This window comes from Apus apus, chromosome 4 (assembly GCF_020740795.1).
Source record: "Apus apus isolate bApuApu2 chromosome 4, bApuApu2.pri.cur, whole genome shotgun sequence".
In the NCBI taxonomy this organism is placed as follows: domain Eukaryota; kingdom Metazoa; phylum Chordata; class Aves; order Apodiformes; family Apodidae; genus Apus; species Apus apus.
In genome coordinates, this window is record NC_067285.1 from 30852989 (window position 1) to 30872240 (window position 19252).

The 19252-nt window shown below is 37.5% G+C and overlaps 1 protein-coding gene across 3 annotated transcripts in view; it reads right to left on the minus strand.

Moving 5' to 3' along the window:
- Positions 1 to 2116: 2116 nt before the first annotated feature.
- Positions 2117 to 19252, minus strand: part of RHOBTB1 (Rho related BTB domain containing 1) — a 50829-nt gene continuing 33693 nt past the window's right edge. For all 3 annotated transcript variants that reach the window (XM_051619214.1, XM_051619216.1, XM_051619215.1), the window contains 7 exons: positions 13893 to 14078; positions 11159 to 12126; positions 10637 to 10755; positions 8123 to 8273; positions 6344 to 6432; positions 4800 to 4905; positions 2117 to 4415 (listed from right to left, as the gene is read on the minus strand). In XM_051619214.1, coding sequence (XP_051475174.1) covers positions 4246 to 4415; positions 4800 to 4905; positions 6344 to 6432; positions 8123 to 8273; positions 10637 to 10755; positions 11159 to 12126; positions 13893 to 14078 — 1789 coding nt within the window. In that variant the 3' untranslated portion in view covers positions 2117 to 4245. The remainder of the gene's footprint in view (positions 4416 to 4799; positions 4906 to 6343; positions 6433 to 8122; positions 8274 to 10636; positions 10756 to 11158; positions 12127 to 13892; positions 14079 to 19252) is intronic.

A 19252-nucleotide genomic window follows, 5' to 3' on the forward strand; every position in this document is an offset into this window, starting at 1 on the left:
TTTATGTAAGCAGCAGTGAGGAATTTAGTTTACATGTATAAATATACAATGGTCTCACTACACTGGCTGGTAGTGCAAAGTGAATCCATTAGGGAGGATATATTCCCTTAGCTAAAGGCAAAGGCATATGTTAACTGACAATGAATTATCCTATTGTAGTGCCTGCAGGAAGGGAATTATTGCTGCTAACACAGTCTTATCCTGCATGCAGTACACAGAGCAAATCTCTACTAGCAGATTTGGAACACAGGCAAGCAATAACATGTACATTCATTAGGTGGCATCTCAAAGTCCAAAGTGTGTGTGTGTGTGGTATCTTGGCCATTTCGACAGGAATTTTGCCTGCAGGAGAAGCGGACTCATGCAAAAACTGTTAGATCATTTTTAATAGAACAAAAATCTGAGGGGTTTCAGGAGTGGCAGGCACTTAAAGACACCTGCATACTACAGACCTTGGACTTCAACCCAGAGCAAGTAAATGCTGGCGTATCCAGTGACAAGGGAATAAAAAATATGATATAGAAAAAAGGGGACAGAATAGGGACAAAACTGTAGTTTCATCTGACAAAGCCAATCTCTTCACCACACTGTGATCTTAAAAAGTCTGGAGTTTAGGTAAAAAAATTAATCCTATTTAGAACATTAGAGTTTTGTTTAAACCTCTGTACAGAAGATGGAAGACTTGGGTTTCAGAGCAGGATTTCCAAGATGCCTTCAGCTGTTTTCCTAGCGCTTGCTACTGGAACATGGGGGGGAAAAAAAAACCCTGATTTTACAAATTAATCACTCAAAGGCATAAGTTATTCTTGAGGGATATTCTGTGGGTACATTGCTGAAGAATTAGGGCAATAAAGCACTGTGGTGCTCTTCCTTTATTTGCTGTGGTACAATCCTGCTTTCAGTGCTCAGGAGGGATGTTCAGATCAGTCTGTTCTCCTAGACAACCCTTTGTAATGTACCCACATATTTAGTACTATCTAGCTTACCTTTGCTGCTCATTTCCAGGCCTGATCTGACTAAAATACACTGAGTAGGTCTTCAGTGAATCAAACTAGAGAGTTGTGGTTGAAGTCTGGTCAATCCCATCTTACTCACAGAGCACTTCTATTTCTGACTTTGTGCTATTTTTGCGTGGGAAGCCACAAAAGCTGGTTTGTGTTGTGATGCACAGGAACTTGCTAGCAGAAATTCTCACTTAAAGAACAAACAGAAAAACACTGTTTCTAAGAAATAAGCTGAATGAGATTCCCCAGAAACAAAGAACATTCAATTTCTTCTGAATGTCATAGTATTTAAAAGTGTCCCAAAGAGCGATGCTTCTTACTTATTCCTTCTTTCCATGCTACTGGTTTTATCATAATCAGGAGAAACAGTTTAGCATCTAATGTCACCACTTTTCTCTTGAGCCTACTACCTTTTCTAATGATGAGTTCAAAGAAATAAATTTTTGCTTCCAAAAATAAATCACCAAGATACATAACATTCTCATAAATTAGTACCTTAAAAAAATGTACATTGTGCTGAATATGCTTGCTTTTAATGTCCTTGGCACTGCTTGAGAGCTTTAAAAATCACAAAAATAGCACAAAATTGACATCTTGCAAAAATCCTCTAGAAAAGCACCAGTTTTCTACTTCTATCAAGTAAACTATATTCAGGGAGGTAGTTGCTCAGAGTCCACTAGGATTACTGCGTAATGTTTGGCAAGTAAGGCAGTGAGGAAGCCGGGAAACCAGTGTTTGTACAAGGTTTAGCAGGAAGTCAGTGAGGCTTTCAGTATGCTCTGTTTACTTGCATATCTGTCATGAATAATTAGTTTTGTGTCCCTTGGGTAACATCATGGTAATTAAATATCACAAACCATGGGGGAAAGTGGTGACATTTTTTTTGCTGTGTAATTTAACAGTAAGTTACAAGCACCAACCTTGCACTATCATATACAAACACTGTGGGATTTCCTTGTGACTTTCCAAACCATAAGTCTTAACATACCATGCAAGTACTAGTTCAGTAAAAATCAATGACTGATACCACAACTGAATGCATACAAGCAGCACTAAAAAGGGTGACACCTAATGCAAAATTTAGGAAGCTTCTTCAAAGAGCTGGGAGACAATTTGTAACTAAACAGTTTTATTGACTTTTTTTGCAAAATAAAAACCACAAAATAACGACCAAGATTAAAGGCCATAGACAGCATTAACCAAATGAACCAGCCACTTGGTTATAGTAGCTGATAACTAGCACAACTGGATATTATTGCATATACCTCAGGTTCATTTATATATATATATCCATTACAGTTTGGCAAGATTACAATCATACAGTAGCTTTGGTTGTGTAAAACCTAGTAGCAATACTTACTTAAAATGTGACTGGTTAGCATTTTATGACAACAGATATTTATCTTATCTTAGTCTTGACACATCTCTCATTCCATTTTTCTCCTCCACAATATACATGATAATTGACCAAGAATTAAGGAGACATATTTGCAAACATCATTTATAGCCCTTCTTTATCACTGTAAGGTGATGAACCTAAGAGGGGTAGGAATCTGTCAGTTGCTTTCATTACAGAAGTTTGTAGAGCAGCATCTCCTTCCAAGCTGCGTGGCTTCTACCATCCTGTGGTAGCATCTGCCAAGAATTAGTCCATTCAGAATGCAAATATATAGAGGTGTATATGGCTTTCAGTCCAAAGCTTTTCCTGACCTACAGTACTGGGGTTTGACTGTACTGCCTTGCCTTTGAATACAGAAAAAAAAAACACAAACAGCTTTTCACATTGGTAGGCTGAGATGCCAGCACAAAACAGTATTAAAGAACCTAATACATGATACTACCTTGGTTACAGAATTGCGCCTGAGACACTGCACAGGATTGCATGTGTATGTTGTACAGTCTACTTATTTTAGTTTTGGTCTTTTTAAAAAAATGCTCTCATCCTTATGTAACCTAGTATAACACTGCAGCTTTAGAGTAATGGTTGATAAAAAGCCATAAACACACAGGCTATTTGAAAACACTGGAGGCTTTTTTTTTTTCTTGCACCACTTGTGCAGAATTCCTGCCTTTCTGCTGTCATTTTCCCTCCAGCTTTCTGGGAGTACCTACTTCCAGGGGAAACATAATCTACTTTAAAATAGTCTAACATTTTGAGTTCTACCTGGGGAAAGCTATAAAATAATTTGGATAAAACTAAAGTGATCTTGTGTGTGAAGACCCTTCTTCATTTACAAAATGCTGTAACACTAGATAAAATCTACTCGTTTTTGCAGCCCTTTCATTTGCTTGCACTGAAGCAAAAAGGAATTCAGCATGAGGAATGGCTGCATGGTTAAGATCTCACAGAGCAAGGTAACTACCATGCAGGTAATTCAAATGCAAGCAGTATAACTGCTTTTTGAATTCAGATCCATACTTGTATAAGGATATAAATTAATAAGCCCTTCTAAATTATTTTAGAAATACTTTCTTTGATCTAGATGTATAAAACCTCTGAATACTTAGAATCACTAGATTTCACATGGCCCACATAGTCATAATTATTTGCACTTACATGGCAAATATTAAAAATACATTTGCCTGCAGTTGAACAGGTAGTTATACTGCCTGTTATTCAGCTGAGCAAAGATCAAGCACTCTTTATCTTGCAGTTATTGGATCTTATTCCAACCCTTTACTTTAGAAAGGGGAAAGAACCATCTAATTATATTACCAGTGCACAGTACTTAGTTTAAAAAAGACAACCTATACTAGGCAACTAGATTTTTTCCTAAGATGACTTCTTATGAGATACTCTAAAAGCAGTCTCTAATGACTGAAGATTGTCTATTTCACTGAACTCGCATAGTAAAAATAGTTAAAATCTAATTACAAAGCTGCTACATGGTTACTTTGTGGTCTGTAAAATAAAACAGTATCCAGAAATTTATCCAAATAAAATACACCAGACAGTATAAAAATATTTCCCAACTGGAGATTGAAACATTAATGCTGGAATTTTTTTTTGTATAAAAAGAAATGTAATAATGGTAGACATTTATCTGCTTACTAGCCAAAAATATACATATGACTTCAAGGAGCTGTTCCAGGCTCACTTTCAGTGATCTTGTGCTTTTGACCCTAGCAATAATAAATGCACACATGGAACAAAGTTTCCTGAAAACCTGAACTACATCTGATTTCTAACAATAAGACTAATTTCAGACACTGGCTATGGATTTCCACTTCTTTGCTTTGTTCAGGCAACTACAGCAGAGGAATTCCAGAAGCACCACTTCCGCTTTGAATGGTGTTTATTCAGTGCAACATCTTCCTTTTCTCTTTCTTTTTTAACTCGCTGGTAGTGATCTTCTTCCTTTAAATACCAGACAGGTGGCCAGCGGTGCCTCTCAAAATACTCTTGATTATCTGATTAAAAAGAAACAACCAAAAAGCCCCCAAACAAGCCAATTAGATACACAAATCCCAGAAATGTGAGGAGGCCATAGTCCAATGAATAGTGTAAAAGACCAAGTCCTTTACAGAGGGTGTTTTTCCTTGTGGAGCCTGAAAACAGCTCTGTTCCTTTTAACCTAATTGAAATAAGTATAAAAGATAATGTTTGCCCAAGAATCAGGCTAATAATTATGACCTTTCCTTACAGATAATAATTTATTAATACTAACCAAGATAGTGCAGAGGTTCAGTCTCATTAGCTATCAGAGCTTATCTTTGTCTTCCTGTTTAATCAACTGAGTAGGGGGAGAAAGAAGGGGAAATATTGTGAGAACCGGGGAGGAAAGTTGCCCATACCTGAAGATTTAGCTTTGATTTCCTTGCGGTATTTGGAGCAAACGCTGTTGTAGTTGGTGCAGATGTAGTGCAAGCACCAAGCTGCCAGCTGGTTAGCATTGTGAAACTGTAAAGAAAAACAGCTCATTTCACTTCTTGAGGTTATCATCCATTTTGCAGCCTCAATTAAGAGCTAAAGCTAGGATGGACTGTATCTGGCAGCACTCTCCCAAGATTACAGGAGAGCTTCTGGGGCTGAAGTGCCCTCTAGATGCCCTAAATCTTGTTGCACAATTCTGCTGGAACAACCAGTGGCAGAAAAGTCTTAAGAACAGGTGCTTAACATGCACAGCATCTGGCAAACTGCATTCAGTCCCACACAGACTCTGAACCCAAGGCACACTGGACCTGAATTCTCTAGTTATGATTCTATCAGTCATGTATTCCTATCAGCTACTGCAAACCCTGATTTGAAGTAACTCCCTGGAAAAGTATGCTCATTTATAGAATTAAAGCCTTTCAAATAAAGAATCTTATACAAGCTTCCTAGGATTGTATGAAGCACAGCTATAATGAAAGTCAGATTACATAGCATATGTACCTGTTTTGGTGTTCTGACAATCTACTATGATCTTGTCAGATTATAAACATCCTACTGATGTAGGTACTGTGCATAGAGGATATCCTAACTGTAGTTATACTACTTCTGTCTTCAACCAGGAGGAAAAACCCACAAACAAAACCCTCATAAAATCAAAAGTAAAGCAAGCTGCCTTTTCTTGGAAGGGGTTCAGTCCTGGTTTTGCAACAGCAGGATAGGTATTGCAAAGGAGGGACTTAAGCAGCTGCAGGAAATCTTGTATAATGTCTAGCTTGTGCTGTATTTCAGTACTACTTTAACTCCAGACTTCAAGCCAAGCTGCAGCCAGATTCAAGGTTAGTGTAAAATCCAGAATAATTAAATTAAAAAATATTTTAGCTTGTAGTACTGTATCTGGGAGACTGCTGTAGCACTGCTTTTGGAAAACGGAGGCATCCAGTTTCACTGTGAGCATGTGCTCTGTTTGTGGTTACTGTGGCTCAGGAAATATTGAAATGTGTGTGAATGTGAAGTAGTAGGGTTTGATCAAATGACTGGCTCTGAGTAGCCAGTCTATGTCAAGTTTAAGAATACAAAAAATGTAACCTTTTCAATACAGGTCTAAATGTATCTAGAAGAACTGAATTGAAAGGACCCCAAGAATCAGTCAATATTATAAAGCTGAACAGCTTCATTACATTACATTTCATATTACTGAAACATGGCCACAGGAACAGAGCTGGGAAGCTCCACAGTCAAGAAAAAAAATGTTTGAAAGACAACTCCTCCCAGATTAGTCCAAAGATGAAACATCTATTTAAGTAATGTAGAGAACTTCTTTACAATAGAAAATAAAACTATGTTATTGTAAGTCACCCTCAGATCTGCAGACTCTGAGCCGCTTAGAAGCAATGCCCAGGACCAGTAAGGTGCTAAAAGCAAGCCCTGCAGTTGGCCACATCTTTTAAAACCAGTGCACACTGACCTGAGCCAATTCCAAATAGGATAGAACTTCTCCCTCTATTGCAATGCCGCTCATGGAGGCTTTTGTCAGCTCCTGTACTGCATGTTGTTCTGTTAGAGGAGAAAACTCATTCACTCATGTTGGAAAGTCCCATTTCAAGGTCAGATCATACACAAGTAACGGAACCAAGAAGGCATGTTCTCCCTGCTCCTTGTGTTAACTCTAGCATTATGCAAATGGAACATTCACCCAGATATCCTGAGCAACTTCAGATCTGGGTGCAGTTACTTTCTGGTGCTTAGAGTTGTGGCTGGAGATTATGCATCACAGCTACAAACTGTTTTCTGGTGGTGCACAATCCAGACCAGGTTTTGCCCCTTTGCTTAAACCCAAACTATTTATTTCTGGTTTCATACAAAATTCTTATGTTTTTCTTACAGAAAGGGAGCCTGCAATTAATAACCATTTATATAAGAACAAAGTTCAGCAGCCACCAGTCTCTTTCTGGCAGAATGATGGATGCAATATCAACATAAACTAGAAATATGGATCAGCTGTCTCTTAGGTAATACAAATGCAAGAGTTTTTAGGCAAAAGTGCACTTGCCATTGCATTCTGGGTTTATTAATGAGTGTACCCACAGCACTGATACAGAAAAGTTCACTTCAGGCCCTCAGATTAGTTGTTCCTAGGAATCCATATGAAGGCTAACCAGCTCCCCCAAAAGTCACTTCAGTTCAAGAGTCTCCTTAACCTTTTCCGAGAAGCAGAAATGTTTTAGAGGTTTGAGAGTATCTTGGGAAATGTTGCCAGCTGATTTGATTCTGCTGGATCCAGTTGTTGGCAGTAGCTTTTGGACTAAATAATATTTCATCAAGATTTAAATGGAATGAAATATTTTTAAAACAATATTTATTTTTATGCTGCAATTACTTTAAAGAATAACCAAGACTTCAGTTAAAATGTGAGTATAACATCAAGCAATAAAGATTCGGTCTGTCAGAGCTAGTGAAGACAAGGTACATAGCCCTGATGCACAACTGAAGGAGAGCACGGATTTAGTATGTGATTTAATTTTGCCTGATTTTTATGCTGTAAACATGTGTAGCTCTTCAGTTTTGGCTTTGGCCAGAACAGTGCCAATTTGCATACACAGAAACAAATAAACAATTCTCCTCCGCTGGAGGTCTGGGCTGTGTACAGATTTAATTTTAAAACCAAATTGTATCCTATCCTGAAATTTTCTCTAAATATGTGATAGGAAAGGTTTTCTTTCTGAAATGGGGGTTTTGAATCCCCACCTATATATCAAAATAACCAATTCCCATCCAGGCAATGAAAAGGGACCCAAACACAATTTCTAAAAAACATAACCATCTAGATCAGTTTTGAATTGGCTCAGTTACTCTTAGAAACATATATAGAAACACATAATGGAACATTTTATTTGTTATGCGGTGGAAAGCCTGGAGTCCATCCTGTTTTCAGGTAGATTAACAATGACAGAATGGATACTACAAACTACAGACACTATATCAATGCTAAAGAGAAGGTTTACTTTTTCTGTTTTTAAAGCACAGAATACTTCAGTGTTCTGAACTGGTTTAGCATTAAACTAAAAAAGGCAAGGGAAAGGCAAATACATTTTTCTAAGTGAAAATATCAATTTGTATTATGATCATTTCAGAAAAAATTATTTCTCTTCCCTGACACATGAGAAAATCCTGTGCTTGCTAAAAACATTAAAATCTGTTTCAGCCATTGCAGAAAAGGCTGCACTGGACAAGGCCACACACTTACCTGCGAGTGCAACCAGGTGAGGAAGGCAAAACCTGTTTGCCAATGCAATTAACTCAAGTGTGTCCAGTTCCTGACTGGAGGACAGTTGCTTGGTGTACAAGTAATCTAAAACAGCTTGCATGGAAGTCTTGTTTATGTTGGGAAGAACTACCTGGAAAAGATATTTAAGAGCCTTTAATAATTGAGGATTTTTCATGAGGATGTTTCCCTTCTGTCAATTTTCTGGACTGTCTCTTTTTCTCTTAATGTCATTTTAGACATGCAAGGAGAACATTTTTCAAAAAAGAACTTTCCCATTAAAATTCAAGAAGCTGCCATCAGGTAAGCAAACTTCCAGATTCAGATCTTCTGCCAGTTTGCATACAACTCAGTACCAGGTTACTGCAATTGGATCCACATCAGACAATGAATCTGCCCAATGCTTTCTAGCCTGCAAATAAACAGCTTTGTGGGATACATAAAAGCCACTGAGAACTTCCCATGCCAAACCTTCCTTGATAGACTTCTCAAGGAAAGCAACTTAACTGCTCCTGGCAAGGCATTTTCCAGGGATTCTAAGGATAACAGAAATCAGAGGATAACAAAAAAGCCACCTCTCTCAGTCCATTTTTAAATAAACAACTTATTGAATTAAATTATGGTTAGGAAGGGAGTGAGAACTGAAGAAATGAGGCAAAGAAAATATGAACCATTTGCCCAGGGAAGTTGTGGATGCCCTCTCCCTGGAAGTGTTCAAGGCCAGGTTGGATGGAGCTCTGAGACAACCTGGTGTAGTGCAAGGTGTCCCTACCCATGCAGGAGGGTTGGAACTAGATGATCTTTAAGGTCCCTTCCAACCCAAACGATTCTATGATTTCTCCCACACAGGTATAATTAATGTAACCACCATGTAATGAAACTACCAAGACTAGAACAAAGGCTATCTAATTTCTCACCAGCAGAACCCTAACTCCATTTTACTGCAGGAAAGCCTAAAGTAAGAGGAAGGAGACTTAGAAAGCCTCACTGTAACCTGTCACTGTAGCATCTCAACTACAGTGTGTGTACACAAACACTCCTCCAAAGGACAGGGTGTAACTGATTGTTAGGAGACTCAGGGTTGCAGCACCTAAGTCTGCTTGCAATAATCAAGTTAGTCAAATCTCATTAGCAATTTGCCATGTACATCTTCATAACTCAAGAGATTCTGAATTTTCTTTCAGCTTTGCTTGGATAGTTGGGATTCAAACCCAGATCTGTCAGTGCTAAAGCATGAACCTCTTATGCATATCAGCCACTCTGGGAAGCAGCTCAGTCCTCCAAGTAAGACGAAATAATTGTGAAGCTCATTCATTATTAATATATTTTTGTTAGTGTGGAGAACAGTAAACTCAGTGCAGGAGTTTATAAAATGTTGTGTTCCAAATACAAAAAAAACCCCAAACAACAAAACAAAACAACAACAAAAAAACAAGTAAAAAGTAGATGGGTTTATTTTTTTGTAAATCAGTTGGAGGAAACCATTTCATTAATATCTACTTGTATTTTAAAACTTCCAAAGGCATTCCTGAATGCTTTAAACTCTGCAAACCAGAAGCTAAATATTTTTTAGTTGGAAAGATGAGTTAAGACTGCTAGGGTAATAATTAAAAATAGGCTGGTAGAAAATAAATGCATGTTCTTCTTTGCTAAATGTTGCTTACTAGAATCCCACTATATATATTTTAATGAACCACTTGTTGAGCATGCCTCTGGGAAATAAATTAAATTTAAAGCTGTATTAAAAGAAGCAAGAAAAATCTAAGTAGAACACAATCTTCCAGAATATTAAGCACAAGAAACTTGAACTCCTCTTATGAGTAAGACCCTTGAGTATGGAAAGGAACATGAAAATCAAAACAAAAATCCAATCCTGGGTATGGATAAGACACAAGAATAAAATGTTAGTTGAGTGTTTAGAATTTGAAAAACAGGTCATGAAGGCACAAGAAAATACAAGGTTTCTGCTGTGAAATCTTAATTCAAAGCATTGAGATCTGGTTTGCTGAAGAGGACAATGATGTACTAGAGAATCTGAGCTTAATTTCTACTGAAGTATTGTGAAGTCAGGTCCCTTTTCTAGTTTAACAGTCTGTGTTCCTTAAACATGTTTTTCCCTTTAATTCATCAATGCTTCTGCCCTGAGTATTCCTTTTAATGCTTCTGATTGTATAAACAGATATTCACACAACTTTAAAACTTATTTCAAATGAATTAACAAATTCCTATTTAATTCTGTCCCCTCCCCCCTATTTAATAATTTAAGGAATTTCAGGTTTAAACACATACTCCAGCTTTGCAGGAAGTCTGATGCCTTGCAGAAAATGTGTTTTTCTCCTAGCCATCCTAATTTAATGCCTTAAGAAGAAAGCATCCCAGGTTCTCAAGGGAGGAATAAAGAATCATTCCAACCCTTCAAATAGATACAGAATGATGTTTTTATCACTCTAAACCCATCAGACATTACAAGCAGAATGGACAAAAATGGATACATACCTCACTGTTTGAGCTTTCAATGAATGATCCTCCAAACATAGCAGACATCCATTCACAGCTACAGATCAGCAGTGGCTTGTGGGCATTTATGGTTCCATCATCCAATTTAAATGTCACATCTGCCAGGGGAACAAAGAAACAGGTATGCTGCAAGTCTGTACTTAAAGTGATTAAAGTGTATTTGAAGTGTTAACTAGGGACTTCTTTCACTTCCTGTGATGCCAACCCTGAAGATAACTAGCATTTTGTATACTTAAGTAAAACACCTCACTTAAAAGGGAGATAACTGGCCATTCAACACTTGAGAAAATGAGGTAGCTTGTATAAAAGCTTTCAGATTTTCAGAAATTAAGCTGCAGAATCCTAGGTTGGAACTGTTGGCCCTGGGTAATCCTGTAATTTTGGGTTCATCCTTCCTCTCAGAACAATGTGAGCTGTCATAATTTTTTAGTTCTGTGAAGGAACATAACATGAACAAGAAAAGAATTAGTTCATTTCATGTTAGAGCATGTATTTCCTTACCAGAAAATGTCCCTTTTGAAAGGCACTCTTTTATCCGATTAGCTTTTCTGACATGAAATGCTTTAGTAATCTCTTGATTCATGAAGGCTTCTTTATTCATAATATTCTCCACCATCATTCGCAAATCAAATACTTCCAATATTTCAGCGATCTGAGCCAGTCTTGTGAGATCTTTTTCATTTTCATCCAGTTGTCCAGTGTATAAAAACTGCAAAACAGTTTTAAAAGGTCCAGCCTGCACAGATGAATCCATTTTTACCACAGTTACAGGACATGTCCTATTCGATACAGGATTCACTTGCATTTCCTTATGCACACTAAGAAACCCCTTTCCCAAGGATGACAGAGATCTTGCTGCAGAATTTGTTTCACCAGGTTCAGGTTCTAGCATGTTTAAAGAGTCAGTACTTTCTAGTGTGAGAGTTTTAACATCAGCAGATTTCAAGGATGTCTCATCACTGTCAACATTTGTCTCAAGGTGACTTGTCAGAACTTCTTTATTTGTATTTTCCTTATTATACTGTGTTTCATCCAAGTCTGGACTTTCCTCACATTCTGTTAAGAAAAGGTCATAAAACTTTGAAGAGGAGGTAGCTAGGTAAATCTTGTGAGCAAAAATGCAGTCCTGCTCCTGGAGAACAAACATAACATCTGCACACAGTGGGCTGTCCAGTAAATATCCAGCTTCATTCATGCTTGGTACAGGACACTCTGGAATTTTGATGACTGGAGGAGGAGCTTTTGGAGGTAGGAATGGAGCCTGAAGCAAAGGTTTTTGGACCTTCTTCAAATGAGATTTCCAGAACTGCAAGTGTCTTCTGGAGATCAAGGCAGCTCTAATTGCATTGTCAAACACATCTTTAATGCCAAACTGGTCAAATACACTCGTTTCATAGTATGGTATCCCAAGTTCCTTGGCAACCTCTCTGCCTTTTTCTGGTGGCAAAATGTCTCCTCTTTTTATTGGCCTGGGGTTAAAATAAATAAATAAACCTTCTCACATACAGCAGTCATCACAAAGTTACTTCAGAAAGCGTGGAATATTACAAAGTGTCCAAGTATCAATTCTGAGATAAATGCCATTCAAAAGAAATAAAATGTAAAATTAAACCCATAAAGCCCTTCGGAAACCTACAACCATTACTCCAGAGAGTTTTAGAAAAGCACATGCTTGTAATTTTAAGTTTGGTGGCATCTTTGCTATGTTACTAAAAGTACACAGAAATCATTTGCACAAAATGAAGGAACCCTTCTCTCTGTTAAGGGGAAATTTACAGTAAAAGAGTGGAGAGGATGCTTGAGAACTTTTCACTATTTAAAAAAAAACAACCCTCCTACCATCCCTTTCTACTCAGGTAGTCTGTCAGCTTCTTTGTATCCACTGTTTAAACTCAAAATTGAATTTCTTATGACACAGAAATGCTGCAAGTATAGCTAAATATGAAATGAGAACTATTTCTTAAGCTTATGTTTTTTAAGGAAAATTGTAGTGGCTTATGAAAAAAGTGTAACAGAACATGCACTTCAAGGCATAGCCCTGCTTTGGCTGTATAAGCATTATGTGCAAACTCATGTGTTTCCAGGGCTGCTCTAGTACACAATGTAGGGTAAATAAACCAGAAAAAAATCTGGGCTAGGATCCATTTTCCCAACAGAAAAATAATCTCACCAGAAGACATGACCCAACAGTGTGTTCTCTGAGCATACCATATTGAGCAGACACAAGCTGGCACAGACTTCACCACACTCCAGACAACAGCTTGCTTTAGTTGCCAGCTAATAATCAGTTCAGGTGGCAGAAGTCTGTACTAGACATGCAGAGTACTGATTCAAATTTTATTAATGGTGAAATCAGAAAGGATTAGGGCAGAAGAAGAATTTTGAGTTTTGAAAAAACCTTTCATTTTAAAGAGTGAACCAAAAAGCCCACCACACCCACACAATTAAGAAATGTTTAATAAACAAACAGAACTATGAAAATGCAATGTTTTCTAAGAGCCCGTAAAATATTAATTCAATCCCTTAATGGAAATTTGTTACAATAGTCTTTAATTACATAATCATGGATATTACTTCTATGAATATTGTCTCATTCAAATTTACATAAAAGGAGGAAATTAGAAGCGTGCAGGTAACTGGGACTGTTTTACCCAAACAGATCAATGCTTGTCTTCTGAATCTGGGAAAAACAAAACTTCTCAAGAATGACCCTAAACACACTTTTAATCTCAAAACTTTAAAAAAATTAATTTGCAACCACTTATTTTCTGCCAATATCTAGGATTACACTTACAAAAGATAATAGTTGAGAATTAAGAAAACTTGAGTAGAATCTGTCATTTTAAAACAGTACCTGGCAATAGCGACTGGGCAGGACATGATACACGTGCTCAATTGGAGAAAGACATATATGAAAACCTCCAGTAATCATTATTATCTCTATATTGTTGTAACGTTAAGGCAGCCAAACAAGTTGAGATGTCCAGTGTGCAAACATATTGTGGGACACATAATAACTACTGTATGTTAAAGAACTAACCAACTCAGAATTAAAAAGAAGAAAGCACATTTATTCTCATTTTACAAAAAAAAACACACACACAAAAAAACCAAACAGAACAAAACAAACAAAAAAAAACCCCAAGAAACTAGGCTCTATTATTTCTCTTTTGAAAGTACTGCACCTGATTATCTAGGTGATTTTTTAAAATTCTGACTTTTGTTTAAACTTTACCTTGCCAAAGGCCGCCTGGCTCTGTTAACAGCCTCAAGGTCTGCATAGCGGAGATCGAGTTGGCAGCCCACCAGGATGACAGGTGTGCGAGGACAGAAGTGCTTGATTTCTTGATACCACATTGTTTTCACATGATTCAGGGAATTAGGATTAGCAATTGAAAAACACAGAACTACAACATCAGACCTAGAAAGGCAACAAGAAATTATCCAATTAAAACCCATCAAACACGCTTTCTGCTGCAGCTTCACCAACTTTGTTCACTCCATCTTAAAGATACTCCACTCTACACTTTGAAAAATACACTGACACCCAGATGCCAGGATACATGTTGTTTGTGCAGAGGTTTGATAGAAGCTGCACATTTCACCACAAAGCATGGGAGCACAAAGCCATAGACCTAGGAAGCACTATCTATGCCAAGATGATCCCTGCATATATGAACAGAGCACAAAGAAAAGAGGCAGGGCTTGTCATTCTCTACTTTTACATTCACAGGTTGTCATTGCTTAAGAAATAATTCTGCTGATTGGACGTTAAAATTGCAATTCTGTGATTACTGGTGCTTAGGAATTAGGAGTTATACAAAACTTCGGAACAGCCACACAGGCAGACACAAAACCACTTCTGAACTTCTTACAGAAAAATTTCTTTATTGCACCCCTTTTAGATACTGAGGTTGTCTCCTTTTCCGTGTACTTTGCACAGCAATTCTCTGACATCTTTAATAAATTACCTGTTAAAAGGCCAAATTACTGCAGAAGCACCACTTCTACAATATAATTAAGAATAAATATTATGTTAAAAATAAGGGCAGTAAAGTGTAGAATAGGACAGTGGCTTATATCATACTAAGCATGAAAAGATTTGCAAGCTTTTAAGGATTTAGAGGAAAAAAAATGGGATGTTACAAGCAGTTCTCAAGTTCTTGGGTATCTTCTGGGAAAAAAAAAATAAATAAAAAAAATTGATTGAAACTCTCAAGAAAAATTCAAGGGAAGGGATATTCTGGGGAGACAACTTATTGCTACAGAATTGTCAGCAGGATAAGATCAGCAATACCATGCTTATGTCACTTCTATTAATCTGTAATCTAGCACAAATGTGTTGTGCCTGCAGTTTTTGTAATGTATAGAGCAGCAGCAGTGAATCTTAATATTCACCTTCTAAATAATGAAATACCTCCTCAGAACTGCTGTTTTCAACATTTCACGGAGGGCAGAGATATATCCAGCAAGACTGTTTCTAAAGATAGCTGCGTACAATACAGGTATTGTTGTAAGGATAAATTTAATGCAAGAGAAATGTTCCTGCTCCAAGTTTGTATCTTATATAAATGCAACACACCTGTCATATCTAGAAACAAGGCCTTTTCAAGCTGGAAAGTTATCTGCCAAATAGTGAAGTAGTAAGCAGCTAATATACTGGTCTTCTACACAACTGAGGCAAACACCCTTTAAACTCAAATTTGCCCCATTCAAGGTCACTTAAGAGCAAAACTTAGACTCCAGCAGACAGTGCCCAGAAAGGGTAACTCTATGTACAGCTAAGATGTAAAAAAAATAATGTTACAGATATTCTAATCAGGTCAATTGTTGTTTAATTCAAGATCATCAGGACTGCTAGAGAGGCAAGGGTCGACTGTCTGGGTGGTCATAACTATAACTAAGCATCTCAGAGAGACTGAATATCTAGTGCCCTTCAGAAATTAATACCCAAGCCAATCAACTGCAGTCACAATTAACCAACCCTCCTGACTCTACAAACCACAAGACACGTATCACATAGCTCAGAAAGTCAAAAGGAAAAAGCTCCAGTGGGACTTCACAGTCAGGAGAGGACAACAGCTCCCTCACAGCGCTGCTGCTGATCAGTGGTGGGCTGGCCACAGACCTGGGCTCCTGAAAAGAGCCAGTGATGATGCATTTCCATTGACAGGACAGGTCCAGACTATCCAGCAGACTGGCCCCAGCACAGCCCTGTGTGTGTTACAGCCCTTGCCAAGGCAGTCTCACATTTTTACCACAGAGCTGCATGTGGTTCTTGAGCTACTCATCACCTCTGACCTTCCCTGGGCGATCATAGAACGGAGCTGCAGAAGGTTGATTTATTTACAGATAACTCACAAAACACATAGTGTTGCACTAACAGGACATTTCCATCTTACTGCCTTCATAATTAAGTCAAAACAGAATAAAAAGGTTAAGAAATGTGATTTCCTTGTTATTTATCCCATTCTAAAACCTGGACTTCTCCATAAAATGAATATCCTGAGAGTTCTGTACTGAACAGGGAGAAATAAATGGCCCTGTGCCATAAATAGGGCAGATGGGAAATCACTGGGTAGTGACAGTACTCACATGCTCACAAAATACATCCACCTTCTTATAATAAATTAAGTTTTCATTCAAGTCATAAGCATGATTTGTACTTAGTACAAACTGGAAAGACTGAAATATTATTAACTGTCTACATAGGACTGAATATTTGAGGAAAACTGTCCTTTAGAAACTTTAATTAAAATACCTACAGTTCCATTTAATGTCAAAGGCACATTTACAACTTACTAATGCCTCAATATAAAGTTCGGTTTGACATTTGTTCATAAAGACCAGAACATGTCAGATTAAAGTAATGCATTAATATTTCCCCAACATTAAAAATTTACTAAGATAATGCATTAATATTTCCAAAACATTAAAAATTTACCAATGCTGTTTTAATATTCTCCAGGAACATAAAAGGATAGGATTAAAAAGAAAGAAGATCTAATTTATTGCCTTTTTGTGCAGTTTGATTACTTGGAGAATGAGAAGGGATGAATCAGGTTTACTTCTACTTTCTTATCTGCACAGCAATATATTCACAAATACAAGCTGCTTTATTCTAAAAATAAATTTCATAGCTGTTTCCCAGTAAAATTCAGAAAATATTCAAGAAATGTTTCCACAGACTTGAATATCAAAAAGTGCTTTAACACTTCTCCATCACATTCTTCCTAGAGGACCATCCAACTGAGCTAGCATATTGATAAGGCACTGTGTCCATCCACCTTTGTTAAATACAACAGAAGGATGTGGTTACACTTGGTGCATATACTGATGTTTGATACCGAAGTATCACAAGAAACACAGTATCACAAATAACTCAAAGGGAAATGGTAGCTTGGACATCCAATACATGGTCTTGTAGATTCAGTGGCACGTGTTGGAAATGCTTAACTCATTTATTCTTACATTCTGCTTTTCACAGGCTTATCAGAAAAAATTGTGAATCATCTAGTTTTATTATCTGAAACATCTGAACATACTTAAGTATCATGAAAACTTATAACTTTTGTGTGACTTGCTCTAGGGTGTGATCAAGCCCCAGTGAAACACACTGAATCACCAAGGTAAGAAAACAGGTGTCTTTCTACTTACTGGGGCTTCAAACAGGGGAGAACAATGTATATATGTGGGACTTGACAGGTGGAAAAGGAGAATAGATTCTCTCAGCTATAGGCAAAATTATACCACCACTCACATGTTTATCACATCTTGGCTAACCAGACTCCTGCACTGAAGTCTCACATTAAAGCTTAGGAGCAGAATAAGAGCACTTCAAATGCTCCCCTTGGAGTCATAGAAGTAAGTCTTAATGCAAAACATACACATCTGACATCAGTCTAGCCTGGTCTAAACATAGCTATGGACTTCTTATAGGGAACTCTTCTGGGCAAAGGAAGAACCTTACCACCGTTGCAGGGAGCAACTCCTACCTAATGTAGGTATTAACTCAGTGCATTCAAACAATACTTTCCCAGACTGATAAGAACTTCTGATGGAAGCAACTACCTCTTTAAACTTCAGAGAATAAAAAGAAACTCTCTAGACAACCAAATCTCTGGCAGGAATCTGGCATGGTATGTTGCCATCCGGTACACTCCAAGTGTGAGAGTTCTGAACTGTATCAGATGTAGAGAGCAGTCCAAGTCACTGCCGGAAAGCAAGCAGTATAGCACCGACAAAGACAACTTCAAATTATCAACCTCAATCTTCAGCAGTAGTCTGGAAGTTACCACAACAGCTAATCCTTAGACATTTATTTCTCAATAAAAAGTTGATTTCCTTTTACTCCTTCTGCCCTCATGTTTTTCCCCTACACACCCCACAGTTTTCCCAAGGATTCTCAGAGTCCTGTATCAGAGCTGAACTTATCCCACTTGAGACCAGAATTTGCCAAGAGCTATCTCTACTTTCTACCTGCATAGTCCTTCAACCACCTGAAAGGAAAGGTTGTGTAGGGTAACAGCCTGAGTGTGAATCTCAGCTCCCAATTTCCCTTACACAACAGGTTCAGGCAGTAGAAGGCCACCTAAGAATCAGAATGAGAATCTAATTTGTCAGCGAACAAAACCCTATTACATCTCCATGACAATCCAGCTGCATTTTGAAGAGAGAGATTCACTCAGTTAAACAACATTTTTCATGCATGCATCTCACTGAACTGAAACAAAAATTGTGCATATAAGCAAGGCCGATAATGTTTTTGGTTGACTCAGGTTTTAGTAAATGCAGTTGCAGCCATCACATAAAATGAGAAGAAATTCATTAAATGACTGGAAAGCATAACAAAATGACCTGAAGACACAGGACTTATGTGCACACACTCAAAACAGATGAGAGGCTAGGAAAACTAAAATGCAGGGAGTGCCTGGCATGTGAAGAGCTGAAGATACCCAGGTAAGGCAGGGCAAGACCATGCAGTGCCCTGGTCATGAGCAGGAGAATCAATTATCTCTATACTTTACCAACAGCAGTGAAGCTTCTTAAGTATTGGTGTAATGTGCAAAATTGTCAAAAAGCCCTGAAATATATTCAGATTTTGTGGTGAGTAGCATGCAGATTTATTGCTAAAATTTCTGTAATGTCATTTTCAGTAGGAAACAACAGTAATAAAAATAATATAAAGCTACCTTTAAGAAAATTGCTTGTTTCAAGACTGTGCTTCAGAAGTGGAAAGAGTTTTCCCATACATTACCTTACAAAAAATACATCATTCTAAAATGTTAAGCAGTTTAAAATATCTTCCTTTCCTTTGAGGTACTCATGGAAAACAGTGGTCCATTTACAGAGAATGATACAAAATGTTTCATATCCCAAAGAATGATTAAAACATCTCATTTTCCATTGCAGAAACGTGTAACAGCTGCTCTTACTGTACAACTCCCTGACCAGCAATAGTGTTAAAGAGAATGGCAAATTCATGTGGAACAATGTAACAAGAGGAAAACAAGTTTGTTTTTTAATTTAAAGGATGACTTACATAGTCTTGGAATTCGGTTCATTTTATTGCTGGCTATAAGAAGTAAATTTAAC